The sequence below is a fragment of the Lissotriton helveticus genome, chromosome 11 (genome assembly GCF_964261635.1).
Source record: "Lissotriton helveticus chromosome 11, aLisHel1.1, whole genome shotgun sequence".
Taxonomy (NCBI): domain Eukaryota; kingdom Metazoa; phylum Chordata; class Amphibia; order Caudata; family Salamandridae; genus Lissotriton; species Lissotriton helveticus.
In genome coordinates this window covers 804,313,530-804,330,570 of record NC_136072.1, presented here as the reverse complement: position 1 = coordinate 804,330,570, position 17,041 = coordinate 804,313,530, and the positions used below count along the sequence as shown (strand labels likewise).

The following is a 17,041-nucleotide window of genomic DNA, read 5'->3' as shown; positions in this document are numbered from 1 at the left end:
AGATATTAGCAAAACGAAAAGCACTCTTCCTGTGAAAACTCTGACACGCATAACTGCATAGTGGCTACTGCTACTGTGTGACGTGTATATGTGGTGTGTGTAAAATATGTAAAATAATTTAGCACATCTTTTAATTTTGTTGTGTAATATTGCAATGAATTTTACAAACAAATTACCTTTAGTTTTCTGCACCTTTTTGAATGCAAAAAAGTTGAAAAGCACTCCTGCTGCCAATCATTTGTGACTGGTGTAGAACCCTTTTCAGGTCAATAAGATATATCCGTTGGTTAATGTATCTGCTACAGTGGCGGTTTCTTCATGAGGGCGAGGGAGCCGTACCGCCTCACCCGCTGCGGCGCTAAACGTGAAAAATAAAATCGCAATGAAATGATTTAATTGCCATTATCTTTTTTACGTTTAGCAGCCCAGCAGCCTGCAGCTGGGATTAGTGGGGGTGTGTCCTTCTCTGCTGCCAAAGTAGGAACAATATGGACCCTCCAAAGTGTCATGTCACTTTGGCCGTCTCTCTTGTGCTGGCCAAAGTGACATGTACACTTTGCGGCTCTCCACTCAGCTGTCTTAGACAGCAGGGTGGAGACCAAGCACAGGCGTAAAGGGACTGAAGGAGTGTCCAGCCAGGAAATTCCATCCAATCCTGGCACTGTTCTCATGCTGGTGAGAGCAGCGCCAGGACTGGTTAGTGGAACTTCCTGGAGTCTGGAGCCCACAGATCTGAGGGAGGAGGGACCGAAGAGTATGTTGGACGTGCAGCAGGCAAGGTAAGTTACTTTCGTTTTTATTATTTGCCACTCGCCTTACCTGCATGCATGCACCCTCCCACCCACCACTTAGTTGCCTGCCAGCCCCCCCCCCCCCCCCCCGCCGGTGCACATACGTGCTAGTCGCCCCTGATATGCTACCATAATAATAGATACAATCTGCAGGTCACAAGTTGGAATTCTGGCAGCTTCAGCTCAGCTTTTCATCCTTTCACATATGATGAAATGATTACAGTGTGACTGGTTCTGCCCGACCACTATCAGTCTATGAGAGTCTAAATCTGTAGTAAAAGGCCACTCAACCATTGGTTACACTAACAGACTCTAGCTGGTAATCTCTTTTCCTAACCCACCATAGGAACCTTTGCAGCAGTGGTCATGCATGTACCACCAGAGTGGAGTCATCTCTACCCAAGTGAGCAGAAACCATCTCAGCTTCTCCTACCCAGTGCCACCCTACATGTACCTGAGGATGATTGTGAGGAAGGAGATAGTCTTCACGCCGAGAGCGAGAACCCTCCTAGACATGCTGAAGAGGTTCGAGTTGAGAGGTGAGCTTCTTCCAGTGAATTTCTTTCATATTAGGTCCTCACACCTTGGTTCTGCACCACCAAACACCCATGAACTAAAAAGAATAAACTTTACCATGGCCCTTTATAACTTGTCTGTACTGTGCATTTCATACCTTAAATATCATACCATATCCTCATTTTCAGATTTTCTTGCAAAGCATACCTGGTATGTAAGCTCTTCAAGGCCCGCGCCACGAAATCCAGATGCACATTCGCCTGGTTGGGACCAAAAAGTCATGGTGTCCAGTGAGAAACAAATGCCTTCTTGGCATGCTAAAATGCGGAGCAAAAAACCACATGTTAATGGAGAGGAAGGTAAGTTTCCAAAAGACTCTTCTGCAAAACAACACTTCGGGGCTTATTTGCAAGCCCCTTGCATCACCGGTACATCAGAGTTTAAAAGTGATGCACTGACGGCACACGGACTTATAAATAAGCCCCTTTGAGTCTGCAGTATGAACACAACCATAGAGGCTGGAATTGAAAGAGACATGTTACAGCCAAGAGAATAACACACTGAGGCTCACTGTACAGATGAAAAACCCCAGTGAGCCACCTCCCACTTTCTGCTCTTTGATGACAGTTTCTGACAGTCACTGTTCTATATTAGTGATTTATCTTATGTACTGCGGTAACACAAGGATCTTTGTGACAAAAGCAAGAATCCACTCTGCTATCCATACAAAATACAGATTTGGGATCCGCTCAGTACCTATTCTTTGCAGCAGGCATCTTAACCCTCTGTGCTACTTTATGCCACTAGACAAAACTCTGATCTCTCTCGCTAATTTTTATTGCTGCCAGAAAGCTGGGTGCACAAGGAAGTCTTCAGAAGGTGTTTTGAACTCGTACATTATTGCTAAGGTCAGCGCCCCCACCCCACCCCCCCCTGAGGTTGAGTGCACCCTCCCCAGGTCAGCGCCCAGTGCAGTGGCACCATTCGCACCGCCCCAAAGCCAGCCCTGATCACCTAGCACAGTTTGATTCATTTTAATTACAGTGTGTCCACCGCTCAAGCTATTCAGATACTATTTCTTCACCCACCCACCACTTTTCCGTGTTTCTGCCCCCACCCATCCTCCCCACATTAGCACGCACACCTTCAACTGGCTATGTGACTCATTTCTCTAACTGTTACACAATTGTAAGACAGGTACTTACACTGCCATTTTGTCTTAAAAATCCAACATGTTGCCCTATATTAAAAACAATGTACATGCACAGCTATTTACAATGCACGTGATGAAAAGCCCCAGTGAGCCACCTCCCATAAAGATGGCGTTGGTAAGGGGTGAGGTGGGACTGATGTAGGGTCACCACTCAAGCAGTCTTGGAATGCTTTCTGCATTCAGGGATTTAATTGTCATTGAATTCAACAGTTGCAGTAGATCTGGGATCTAGGACTGTGAGGGGGCCACTTCACTTCAGTTATGGCTATTTTCAGGTCTCGGCTAGACAGCACATGCGCTGTCTCTTCGAGACTATTGTGTACAGCAAAGGGCTTCCGGCCCGCCCATTGCATACCATTCACTGATTTTATTGCCACTCTCCTTTGTAGCATCATAGTTGGCCAGCACGCACCAGTCATCATTTCCTTTTGGGCCAGCTTTAGCGCTGAGGGCTCCCGGTGCAACAATTAGTTTTGGTGCCCACCCCCAAAACCTCTGTCACGGATACCCTGACTACCACTGGGCAAAAGTGCCACTTATCTCTCCATAGCCCCTCTCTCACATACCTTGCATTCATTTTAACGCACTGGTAATTGCTGGCTGTACTAATAAGAATGTATATTTACCCAAATTAACCCTTTTTAGCAACATTAAGAATAGATAATGAAAGTCTGGGGGGAAAAACATGACACCCAAACTATTTTATGCAGTTTGCATTCAGCTCTTTGATGACAGTTTGTGTCAGTCACTGTTCTATATTAGTGATTTATCTTATGTACTATGGTAACACAAGAATCTCTGTGACAAAAGCAAGAATCCACTCTGCTATACATACAAAATACAGATTTGGAATCTGCACAGTACGTGTTCTTTGCAGCAGGCATTTTAACCCTCTATGCTACTTTATGATACTAGAGAAAACCTGATCTCTCTCTATAACAGGAGCATTATTCACAAGAATTATACTGACATTTATTTGTTGCTGCCAAATAACGAATAACGAATTTCGTTGCTCGCACTGCATCACCAAATGTGATGCAGTGCGCGCAACGAAATTCGTTTAATTTTTATGTTTACTTACATGTAAAACTCCGTAATCCATACATTACTACCCCCCACCCTGCCCATGTCACCGCCCTACAGAAACACCAACTGCTACTGCACATAATTCCACTCCAGATAATCCCACTCCACATATTTCCAATCCATTCCACACCACATAATTTCTCTCTGTGACACACAATTCCATGCCACACTATTCCACACTACACAATTCCGTGCTGCATTATTTCACACCACATATTTGCACTCCAATAGAAAAAACACGACATGCCACACAATTCCACACCACATCATTCCACTCCACACTACATAATTCCACTCTGTGCCACCCCACATAATTCCATGCCATGGCACACAATTCCACACCACATAACTCCACTCCATGCCACATAATTCCAGTCAACATTATTCCTCTCCTTTCAACCTAGCATAATTCCACACCACAAAATTCCTCATCGTACCACACAATTTCATGCCCAGATACCAATTCCACACCAAATAATTCTACTCCATATCACATAACTCCATACCATACCAAATAATTCCACACCACACCACTGATTCCAAACCACATCACCCAATTGCAATCCATGTTTCAAAATTCCACTCCACACAATTGCTCTCCACATCACACAATTCTACTCCACACTGCACAATTCCATACCACACCATTCAATGCCAAATATTTCAACACCTTGCCACATACTTGCACTACATGGCACGTATTCCAATGCCACATTATTCGAATCCACTACACAAAATCTACTCCACATAATTTCACTCTGTGACACATAATTTTACTCTGTTACATAATTCCACTACATGCCACATAATTCCACTACATTCCACATACTTCCACTCCACTCCACTCCAAAACAGCTAATTCCACTTTACTCAACACCACACAATTTCACACAACATAATTCCACTCCACACTACATATTTCAACTCCACTGCATGCCACATAATTTCACTCCAATCAAAGTAGCCCAATTCCACGCCACGTCAAACAATTCCTGCCTGCCTAACATAAATCCACCCTACACCACATAATTCAACCCCGCAGAAAGGTATTCCATGCAACACAATCACACAATAGCAGGCCACACAATTTCAAGCCATGCAACAAAATTCCACTCCACAAAATTCCATCCCATGCCAAATAATTCTACTCCATGCCACATAATTCTATTCCATGCCATTTCATTCCACTCCACTTACCACTGCACAATTCCATGTCATACAATTCCGTGCCAAACAATTCCACACTACATCACATAATTTATATCCACACCACATAATTCCACATCATGCTACATAATTCCACACTTCACCACACATTTCCACTCCACTTCATGACACACAGTCACTCTACTCCACTACACACAATGCCACTCCGCTCCAAAATCAAAAGTGGATTAGCGCTGGATGCATCATAGTTCGTTTTTATTATTATTTTTAGTCATGTTGCTATACAGCGTCAGCATGGCTACAAATCATTCCCAAAGTTGATAATGCCCATGCTGTACAGCTGGAACAAAAGGCAATGTCAGAGGCAATAGTCTCAAAAGGAGACCTGTTGCCATTTCCGATGCTTGCGTTCCACTGCTCCTGCATGGCTGCAGGTTGACTTGGAGCCAACGAGGTCCAAAGTTGACAAAAATAAACCCTGTTGTGAGGCAACAACCTTGCCACAGTTACTACACTAAGTAACAGTGAAATCCTGCTGCAAGTTAAAATTATGGAATTTTGTTTTGTTTTCACATAATGTTCGTAATTTGCCCCTCTGCTCCTTTCTTCTGCTCCTCCTGGTCCCCCCTATTGCTTCACGGGGTGGCAGGTAGCACCAAACCTTTGGTGAGTGACCCAAAAAGGATGGATAGAAATACTTTCTCTAATACTTCTTAGACACTGGGAAGTCCTCTGGAAAGTATCCCATTCCCTTCTTTACAGCTCATCAGTGCCCTTATGGAAGCCAACCAGCAAATGCCAATTGTCCACCCAGTGCCCACGGTCCACCCCTGGCAAGAGCACATTACTCATCCTAGTAAAACTACAAAGATAGTCCCAGAAGACAACCCAATGTTCTGGACTCACATCTCACCTATTCACTCCCCAGCCCAGAAAAAACACATTGGTGGAAACTTTTCCATGTAAGCTGCATATTTTTCTGGGTACCATTCCTGTTCCATTATTAGGTCTCAGCTAGACCCCGCATGCGCTGTCTCTTGGATACATTTTCTTTACACACATTGGGCTTACAGCCCCTCCATAACTTACTTAGCTTCAGTGTCGCTCTCATTTGCATCATTCCCATTTGTCATAGCATGCATGTGTCATATCCTCATCTTTTTTGGGGTTCAGGCAATCCATATGAGTGCTTGTGATTTCAAGCATCTCCCATTTCCCCATCAATGTTGCTCCTTTTCCTCCCACCCGCTCCCCCATCCTTGTTGCTTCTTCTGCCTTCCACTCGCACACCACACATGTTGTTTCTCTTCTCTCCCACCACCCTGCTCCTGTCTGTTTCTTTTCCACCCTCTCCGCACACCCACCAGTAGTGGCTGGTGTCAGAGGAGAGAGGCAGGATAGGGGGGGGGGGGGACACAACAACAAAAAAAGGTTAACAGAAAAAATAACTTACCTGCCGCCTGCCTCATCGGCGGTCTTCTGCTCCTTTTGTGGCTCCACTGCAGGCACAGGTTCCCAGAAACCCCTGCGGCCAATCCTGAAGTTGTGCTCATACATGAGAGCTGCTTCAGGATTGGCCTGAGCGCCAATGATTTGTGCTCCCAGGAAGACTGGAAATCTGTGTTGCTGTTTCCTACCTGGCAATGCAGCTGGGTTGGAGAGAGCTTCAGTGCGCATGACTGTTTGGCCTGCCTGGGGCGGCCGGCCAAGCCCTCATGCGCAGTGATAACTGTGCAAACCACTTCCTGTGGGTGCCTTTTATCCCCCTGGCCCTGCTCCAAGACACTGGGAAACAAAATAAAATGATTACAAACCACCGTTTATTATCATTTTCTTTGTTCTTTTTTTTACGCTGCTGGAAAAGGGGCGATGCTCATCTACCATAGTGGAGGAGCCGCTGCTGGTTTGGCCTTTCCCCTGTCTGTCTGCTCCCTCCCCCCGGTGTCATGTAGGGTTCTTCCCTCCCACCTGTTTTCCATCTGCTGGCCCTCACTACCATTGTCCCAACCACCATAACAAAACAAAGCGCTATGATGCGGATACCGCAGGACACGTCATAACGCTTTTTTACCTTCACCCCAATCGCCCTCCATCCCACCCATGTTGTGTAGCATGCCCCCATTATGTGTTGCCTATCCTGCCCCTCCTGCAAGAACAATAAAGCGCTATGATACAGCAGCGCTGACCGCATCATAGTGCTTTTTCCCATGACTTTTAGACATGCTGAACAGCAGCAGGGCTGCTATTCAGCATGGTTAAAAGACATTGCCAAAGCCAATATCTCTGGCATTGCAGAAGCCTATTGGCTATGCCAGTGGTTGTTTACAATCCCACTGGGTGTGCTGCAGTCTATTTTCCCTGCTTGGATTAGGGTCCATGTAACTCTTGTATATCTAGTAGAAGCCGTTAGTTACTTAAAATGTACAGCTCTCCCCAACCTGCATTTAGTGAAAATTAATGGCCTTTTCTTCCTGGGATTTTTGAAGAGCAAACAAAGGACTGACTGCGAAGGACCAGGCTATGTGTAATGTGTAACACAATTGTGGAAGTAAGAACCTTGCACTTCTGGAACAGCCTTGAAATGATAGGCCTGTGGGCTTAGACCACTACTCCTGCACAAACTCTCCATGTGATCTGTGACAACTCATTCCCTTCCGACCCTCCTCTGCACTCATCTGTCTCTTCCCTTTGTGCCCTTGCCCAGCCCTGCCTGGGTTGCTGAAGCTCGGTTTGACTCTGGGTCCCTCCGCACCACCTTTTGCCCAGTTCCATGCCATTATTTCCTCACTAAACAATGAGGCACAGGGTCAGACTGATTTGCATATAGCCATGTCTGAAATGGGGTGGCTGAGTGGGCTAAAGAATGGTGATGGATTAAATCCAGATCAGTTGACTGGGGGTGAGTGTTTGATTTGCTCAAACGCTCCGTCCATCATCCCCTTTTGTATCGCTTTGTTCGCCCTAAGTGTGGCAGGGTATGCTCAGACGTGAGTCCCTTGCTCACTTGGCACTGGATTCAAGATAGCCTGGCTGATGAGGATTATGAATCTGAAACCGGTCCCAGGATGCTTGTTTCCGGTCCATGGAAGACATGGCTTGGCAGTTCGGGCTGGACTGTTCCCATGAGGCACAGGGTCAGACTGATTTGCATATAGCCATGTCTGAAATGGGGTGGCTGAGTGGGCTAAAGAATGGTGATGGATTAAACCCAGATCAGTTGACTGGGGGTGAGTGTTTGATTTGCTCAAACGCTCCGTCCATCATCCCCTTTTGTATCGCTTTGTTCGCCCTAAGTGTGGCAGGGTATGCTCAGACGTGAGTCCCTTGCTCACTTGGCCACTGGATTCAAGATAGCCTGGCTGATGAGGATTATGAATCCGAAACCGGTTCCAGGATGCTTGTTTCCGGTCCATGGAAGACATGGCTTGGCAGTTCGAGCTGGACTGTTCCCATGAGGCACAGGGTCAGACTGATTTGCATATAGCCATGTCTGAAATGGGGTGGCTAAGTGGGCTAAAGAATGGTGATGGATTAAACCCAGATCAGTTGACTGGGGGTGAGTGTTTGATTTGCTCAAACGCTCCGTCCATCATCCCCTTTTGTTTCGCTATGTGTAATGTGTAACACAATTGTGGAAGTAAGAACCTTGCACTTCTGGGACAGCCCTGAAATGATAGGCCTGTGGGCTTAGACCACTACTCCTGCACAGACTCTCCATGTGATCTGTGACAACTCATTCCCTTCCGACCCTCCTCTGCACTCACCTGTCTCTTCCCTTTGTGCCCTTGCCCAGCTCTGCCTGGGTTGCTGAAGCTCGGTTTGACTCTGGGTCCCTCCGCTCCACCTTTTGCCCAGTTCCATGCCATTATTCCCTCACTAAATAATGACAGGACCTCCATGATAGCTTATTGTTTGTGCAATCTATCCTCACTCACAGCAACGTGTTCTCTCCCACATTTTTTCAGAGAGCGTGGGAAATATAGAAGACAAGGACAAGAAGTCATCTAACCGCGATACAGTGACATTCCAACATTATGCAAATTATAAAACCAAAGTGTCCGACACGGACGGCAAACAGCTCCGCAAAGGAGGCTCCACGATTATAGCTATGCCGTCGAACTCTAACAGAGGTAAGAAGACTGTCAGGTTCTACCTCAAATCCGTCAGTTGAAGTAGGGATGATCATGCCCTTGTGAGACCAGCTATCAATCAAAGTAAGAGCTACTACAGCATTGCAGCACTATGGGACATTTTCTCTGGGTCCTGGATCATCAGGGTTGGTGTGCACTATCGGTGGTGGGCAATCTTGATGATGGGCAGCAACTATTCAGCGTCCTTTAAGAGTAACATTTTTTAAAAGGAATAGGTCTTTCATTTATACACAGGAAATAAGAGCAGCTACAAATAGGAAACTAGAAGATCCTTTGGTGTTCTGGGCCCAAGATGCGAACGCGACCCCCATATATCAACTGGGTGGTTACACAGCAATGCACAGTATTACAAATATAATGTAGTTTCTGGTTGCCTATGTTGTTCTATGAGGTTTGTAGGATTTTGTGGAATATTGTAAAGTCTCAAACACTTTCGGTATCTCTCGTATTCTACAATGTGTTTACAGTGCTAAGTCAGTGGGCCAAAAGAGCATGACAGAATGATACAAAGCATCCCTGTTGTTTTAATTGGTTGGCCCGTCCTTTACCCCACTTTCTCGATGGCCCTCACTTTGACCCTGCGATTAATATGGTTTCATCCCAGCATGCACCAAAAATGCCTCAACAGCTGCTCCAGGTGACATGGGTCTCTCAACCAACTTGGATTTTGCTACTGGCTTGCATGGGAGCTTCTTCTGAAGTGCCACAGGGTCAATGTTCTTAAAGTGCCCAATTATCTCTATCACTGGGGGTCCATTTGAGGGTTTTCAGAGGTACCAAATCAGTTCATGAGACTAATCAGAGATCCTAACAGGTTACAAAGCCAGTGTCATCAAAATATACTTTGGTAATACTGGAATTAGAGCACAAAGCAGTTGTCTAGGAAATACCAAAATGCATGGGCATAGATCTAAAAAATGGCAAGCATTGGTTCAGATTTTTAGTTAGTGGCAGCATCACTGGACCTGCTCGTTCATAGTCGTAGCTTGGATACTGACGTTTAATGTTGGGATCTATTCGCACGTATGAACCATGACATCTTTAAAACAAAAAGGGCTGTAGTCCAGGGACCATTGGTTACAGAATCAAGGCCATCAGCCTCAGTCATCATGATGCTATTCTACTATCCTGGGTGAAGAGGGAAAATACCAACTTCCACAAAGATAATAGCCGGGCAGGTCGGTCCACATTGGATCCTCATCACACTCAAAGTCATGGAATGTCTGCGACCCTCTTGCATAACATTCAGTGCCTTTGGTTGTAGCAAGTGATCTGCAAGATCTTCGAGGCTCGTGGTCCTCTCATGTCCATGAAGTGATCTTCATGAATTATTCAGTCTGGTGATCTTTGCCAGAGGCTAGCATCATCTCCACACTTTGGGCGATACAGCATTCTCTTGTTCTGCTTGGATAGGCCAATCAGCAAATATAGGGGCATATTATCAAGGGGGCGATAGGCAATTTTCGCCGCTTTAGCGGCCGCTTAGCGGCGAAAATTCTATCGCCCTATTAGCAAGCTGTCGCTAGCAGCAGTTAGCGACAGCTTGTAGGCGATAGCGAGCGGTTTGGGGCCCGCTTTGCATGTTAGCGATAATTATCGCTAATGACATGCAAAGTGGGAGTTCCCAACCCATTAGCGACTGAAAGCAGTCGCTAACGCCTATTAGCAAGGAAGGCTTAGCGATGGCAATATTCGCGCTAAGCGCGAATATCGCCAAAAACGAACACCTGCCCAGACCAGTTCTTAGCCATGTTATCCAATGGGAGGTGGATAACATGGCTAAGAACATTTAGTCGCTAATGCGTGAATATCGCTGTATTCTCAGCGATATTCACGCTATCGCCGGAAAAATTATCGCTTTGGAGATAAACGTAGCTAATAGCACGTTATCTCAGCGATAATTTCCGGCGATGCTTAGCGATAAAAAAATCGTTGCTAAGCCTAGTTAGCGATAAATATTGCTAATTGTTGGTAATATGTCCCATAGTCCCCAGCATTCTCTTAGACCTGAACGAAACAAGGATATAGATAGCTCTAATCCTGGAAAATGTCCCCCGTGCTGCTTCGGTAGAGCTTCTCCTTCAGTTCTAGACAAGTTATAACTATTTGCTGATTTCAGAAAGTATTTGTCTAAGTTGGAAGCACCAACGAGAAGCCAAGACAAACCAAACCGGCTTTCTTTAAAATTAAAAATATTTCCCACGCTGAGCAGATCGAATCTTTGAATGCTTGCATTTGATCCTTTTGTATTGTTATGTTAGATATTTTTATAGAGCCATCGCTTGCCCCCGAGGGCGTCTTGGCGCTAGCTCAGGAAAGGAGACCAAATAGATCAAACAGTTTGAGTGTAACAAAGAACATGTTTTGAGGGCCTTGCTAAAGTCCAAAAAATTGGGTTGGGCTTTGATATGAAAACGGAGATCATTCCAGGCCTTAGGGGCTCTTAGCTCTTAGCTTCTTCCTCCTCAGTTGAATCTAGGAACAGACACCAGTTTGGCTGATGCAGATCACAGGGAATGAGTTGGTAAGTACCGAGCACCGTGCTTTTTCAAAAAGCCATGGCCAGTTCAATGCAGTGCTTTGAAAAAATGTGTATTACAGGGAGGGAGCAGGCCAAACTGATAAAGTATTTCTGATAGTCACAAGTTCAGTTAAATTTTAAAGACCCGTTCCCACTATTGCAAAGCGACACCCAGCACAACACACCAGGCAAGGGCAGATCAATTGCTGTTGCTGGGCAGACTTCATGAGCTTCGAAGGATATAGATGTATGTTCCCCCTTATACCCGGAAATCATGAGGTGTCTGGGGTGCAAAGACAATCTGAAGTAACCCCACCATTTTGTGCAACAATCACATTATCCTTTGTAGGGAACGTTTTACACTGCACATGGCCTACAATCCACCCAGCACATGTGTAACATTACACATAGAAACACAAAAGCAAACACAGTCACAGTACACACACCGGAGCAAGTGAGGACTGAATGGAGCAGGTCTTCCCTCCTCCAGGGCTACAGGTACTCCTGAGCCTAGAATCAGCCTTCACTAACTACCAAACTCTTTGTACCCTTATTTGAGGGGGCAATGCCCACTTATGGTGCATCGCCAGGATAGCAGAGCCTAGTGCTTTGCCACAACATGTTAGCAGAAAATGGACTCCTCCAAAATGCTATGGATTGTGAATTTCACTGAGGGAAAAATCATGGGGTGGGTTAGAAACAAGCAGGAGTCCCTTCTTTCCATTGCCTTAAGAGGGTCTGCATCCCTGAAAACCTCAAGCCCGCATTTCCATTCAACAGTGGTGCACCGTTGAGCGGAAATGAAGGCTTGATTGCTAGATAATGCTAGAACACCCTCATTCCTTGACCTTTTGGAGGTCACACAAGTTGGTGGCGCTGCTATCTGAGGACCACTATTCGACACATCCGAATTCTGCAATGTCAGTGCCACCTGTATCACCAGCTAGAATCTGTGTCCTGCTGTGATTTTCACAATTTTTGTCAAGGTCAAACCTTATTTTTTTCCTAAGAAATTAACATAAGGTATGGTTGAAAATGAAGGGAAAACTTGTTTTCATCTGTAAACATAGACAAAAGCTGGGGAGGTAAGTCAGAGAAGAGTAGCAAGTTTAATTTAAAAGGTTCGTGGGGTGGAGCAGTGTCCGCTGCATGTTAGGTGTCTCAAAAGACCTAAATGGAAAATATTAGTGGACTATTGAAAATCAAAATGATCAAGTGGAATTCTATTGCAGAAGTTTCCTTTACAAGGTGAATGTATGGATGAATGGATGTGGGGAAAGATTAAAAGAGTGGCTGGTGTGTGCTATGCCATGGCATAAACTACACAAACAGGCTAACAATGGAATTCTTTAGCATCGGGAGGGACAGGGTGTGATTGACCAAAGGAGTATGTTTGTCAGTAAGCAGCAAATTTGAGTTTATTGGGTGAACACCAAGCCAACGGGTTCTGGATTTGTGTTGATAAGTTCACTGACACACATATATATAAACAAAAAGAGAGAGAGGGAACTTGTTGCCTCCACTCTTATTCCCCGGTAAAATATTCAATAACCAACAGAAGAGGGAAGCCAGGAGGTTGAAGGGCTATCAACAGGAATCCCTCATGCTTTTATAAAGGGCCCTCACTCACCAACCTAGTTGCTGAAATGCTTCATCATTGGGCCCCCACCAGAGAGGCCGAATGCCTCTCCGGTGTGCTTCAACGCCTGATTACAGCGGAGCAGGATTTTTTGTGATAAGTGCAAGTGATGGTGCAGCAAGTGGAGATAAAATAGTCTTTACTATTCCTAAAGAATTTTTAATGGTGAGTTAGTAAGGCTAGATAAAAAGTGTGTGATGGATGTTGCAACTGAGTAAATTGGTGAGTCACAGCCTAAATTAAAATGTTAGATCTATATGTTACAGCCTCTGTTTGCCTGTTGCGAGGCTTTCTTCAGGACCAGGGACCATGGCGGTATGCACTCGCTAAGGTGCACCCTAACCTACGGCGTCGTAGGGAAACGGATTACTCATGGTTCGTAATTTCACGCCTTCAGGGCTTCTGGATGCGTTAATAAATCTGCAAGGAGAGAAGGACATTGAAAAACACAGACACAAGATATGAATATTACACGTAATTCGCCTAGTAACCATTCCAAAATGCGAGCAATCCTTTTTCATGAAATCGCATGTGCGCTTAAAAGTAACAACGTGCATTGGTGTGTTACCAAATTGATAGTATATGTGGCCCTGTTGCCATTTAATATACAGTTACCGTGGATGACTTATTGAGCCTGATTCAAATACTTGTCTGTCGTGATCTAGGTAAATTTCTGCCAGATCGTAATAGAGTAAGGTATGTGCAGTTAATCTTGAGCGGCGCTCGTCTTACATGTTTGCCTGCTCAGAATTATCTTAGATTTTGCCTAAAAACGTAGCAGAACAACCTAACAAAATAGGAGACACCTGTGTAGTCGTTAATTCTAAGGTATGATCAGTGAGAACATATTACGGAGAGATTAAAGTTTACGTTCACTGACACAACATCGATGTAAAACATATCAATGTTAAAAAAAAACTAAAATATAGACAACAAAAATATTGACTCCTATACTTAAACAGGTAAGTACAAAAATATTGACTCAAAAACATCGATGTATAAAATATCGACTTTTATATAAATATAAAATAAAATAATAGATATTAAATACATTAAATATTAAATATATTAATAAAATAAAATAAATGTAATATATGTTTTAATAAAATATAACAAATTACTGTAATAGAAAAATAAACACACAAACATAATCATTTATACATATAGATTTAATTTAAAGCAATTACTACACTATTATTTTTAATTTATGTTTAAATAATATAAAAAATAAAAATATATATTAATGATTTAAAATATAAAAACACTAAAATCTATAACAAATGAAAGCATTAAACTATTAGAAAACTATTTAAACTTAAATTTCACAATACAAAAGTAGGGTAAGTGTTTGATAGCGGAGGGGAAAAATTACTATTCCCACTCCACTGAGTGCAACTGTAGGATTTGTGTTGGATAGCGGAGAGGTAAAAATTACTATTCCCACTCCAGTGAGTGCGACAGTAGGGAAAGCGGTGGATAGCGGAGGGATAAAAACTGCTACTCCCATTCCAGTGAGTGCAACAGTAGGAAAAGTGTTGGGTAGCGGAGGGGTAAAATTTACTATTCCCACTCCAGTGAGAGCAAAAGAATGTCAAGTGTTGGATAGAGGAGGTACAATAATTACTATTCCCACTCCAAAGAGTGCAACACTAGGATAAGTGTTGGATAGCGGAGGGGAAATGTTTTTATTTTCACTCCGATGAGTGCAAAAGAAGGAAAAGTGTTCGATAGCGGAGGGGTAAAAATTACTACTCCTACTCCAGAGAGTGCAACAGTAGGGAAAGTGCTGGATAGCGGAGGTTTAGAAATTACTATTCCCACACTAGTGAATGCAACAATAAGGAAAGTGCTGGATAGCGGAGAGGTACAAATTACCATTTCCATTCCAGTGAGTACAACATTAGGGAAAGTGTTGGATAGCGGAGAAACAAAACTTACTATTCACACTCAAACAGTTAAAAAATATTATTACTTTTGTTAAAAAGATAAAACAAAATTTACATTAAAAAAGATCAAACATATAAAAAGAACACATATTATAATACTAATTACATATATCAAAAACCTACAAATATTATATAAAAAATAATAAATACATTGAAAAAAATAATTATTTTAAACTAGAAAATATTTACAAAAAAAATTTATGAAAACATAAATGTGTTTATTTGATTTCCTACCCTATAATATCACTCCAATAAAAAACAGTTCAACATTTTTTTTTTAAAGAAGCATCAGCAAAATCAAAGTACAGAGGGTCCGCCGCATTCACCGAGCACACATCAGGGGGTCACAGGATTAACAAAACTTACAATTGCAAAGGAACTTCACGGGGAGGGGGCTCATCAATAGCGGCATTCAGGGGTGGTGTACAAATATCCCCTCTATAACTGTTCCAGGGCCACCATACCCGTGACCACTTGCGAGGGCATCCCCTCGTGAGGTATGTAGTCTTTTCCCTAAACATACACCAATCTAAATTCTTTTCCAACACTTCCAGAGTGGGAGATTGTGCAGCTCCCCACATTTGGGCTATATTTTGTTTGGCAATCATAAAACCCAGGGTGGCCCATTGTGTTTGTGAGGTGTTTAGGTCAGTAGGTTCCCATATGTTAAGTAAGTACCTCCTCGCCTCTGGTAGTAGGGCGATCCCTAGTACTCTGTGCATTATGTCATGTATGTTGCGCCAATATGTGGCTATGTGCTCACACTCCCAGATAATATGGATAAAAGTCCCAACGAGTCCACACTGTCGTTTGAACAATCCCACGTCTGAGAGCCCCATATGTACTAGTCTGGGTCCAGTGAGGTAGATCCTGTGTAGAATTTTAAGTTAAACTAATCTCAAGCGAGCTGGAATTGCAACTTCTGTTGGGGATGACCTTGCTATCTGCCAATCCTCTTCATCGAGTTCTATCCCATCCTGTTTCCATTTGTCTCTTGACGCCTCAAGGGGCACAGAACTGTGGTTAACCAGTTTTTTATATATCAGGGAGATCGTTTTGTCAGGAAGGTGTCCGTCTAATATCCTATCTTTAAGCGGTGAGGCCTCTAGGGGCTCTGTCTCCTCGGGTAGTGCTGAGAGAAGATAGAAGCTAACCTGCCCATAACGAAAATATTCGGAATTTGCAAGCTTATACTCCACTTGCATTTCCCAAAAATTCCCAGGTATTTGAACCCTTCTGTGTTGAACTGTATAGGACAGTGTCGCGGAGGGACTGGAGGGTCTCCCTTCAATACAAACAACAAGGATTTCTCTCAGTTAATTGAATGTCCTGAATTTCTCCTGAAGGAGGCCAGGACATCGAAGATAACAATAAGGGATTTACGGGAGAGGACAAATAGAGTAATATGTCATCCGCATATAAGGATATGCGGTCCTCCCATTCAGGGGACCACTGTAAACCTTTAATCGAGAGTTCCTAGCGTAGCCAAGCAGCAAGAGGTTGCAGAGCCAATGCAAAAAGGAGGGGGGACAGCGGGCAACCTTGACGGGTGCCCCGCCCCAGCAAAAAGGGAGCGTAAGCTCTGTTGTTTACAACTACTTGAGTGAGCGGTTCTGAGTACAGCAGACGTATCCATCCGATAAATTCGGGGCCACACCCAAACTTGGCCAGAACTGCCCATAAATAAGACAATTCGATCGTGTCAAAGGCCATCGTTGCGTCAAGTGACGCAATTATGGCTGGTTCCCGCAAAGTGTGAGCTCTGGCCAATACCCCATGCAGTCTACGCAGGTATAAGGCCGTATTCCTATGGGGCATAAAGCCCGATTGGTCGGGGTGGACTAAGTCACTGATGACTTTTACAAGTCTATTCGCCAGAATCTTGGCCAGAATCTTTGGTTCGGCATTTAAAAGAGAGATAGGCCTGTATGAAGAACAGCTCGTTTTGATCTTGCCCTCCTTATGAATCACCACTATTGTAGCGACCCTCTGATCTCTATGAAGAAGACCC

The 17,041-nt window shown here is 44.0% G+C and overlaps 2 protein-coding genes across 4 annotated transcripts in view; one reads left to right on the top strand and one right to left on the bottom strand.

Annotated features, from left to right (window-relative positions):
- Nucleotides 1–17,041, top strand: part of LOC144791977 (uncharacterized) — a 72,331-nt gene that overhangs the window by 6,411 nt on the left and 48,879 nt on the right. For both annotated transcript variants that reach the window (XM_078666839.1, XM_078666838.1), the window contains exons 2-4: nt 1,138–1,330; nt 1,496–1,666; nt 8,739–8,903. In XM_078666839.1, coding sequence (XP_078522965.1) covers nt 1,138–1,330; nt 1,496–1,666; nt 8,739–8,903 — 529 coding nt within the window. The remainder of the gene's footprint in view (nt 1–1,137; nt 1,331–1,495; nt 1,667–8,738; nt 8,904–17,041) is intronic.
- The window catches only part of LOC144791978 (uncharacterized), a 385,056-nt gene that overhangs the window by 350,409 nt on the left and 17,606 nt on the right, over nt 1–17,041 (bottom strand). The window contains exon 2 of one of the 2 annotated variants that reach the window (XM_078666840.1): nt 1,515–1,624. The gene's annotated coding sequence lies outside the window, so the exon portion shown is untranslated. Of the gene's footprint in view, nt 1–1,514; nt 1,625–17,041 lie in introns of those variants that run through there. The other variant, XM_078666841.1, reaches the window with a different exon arrangement.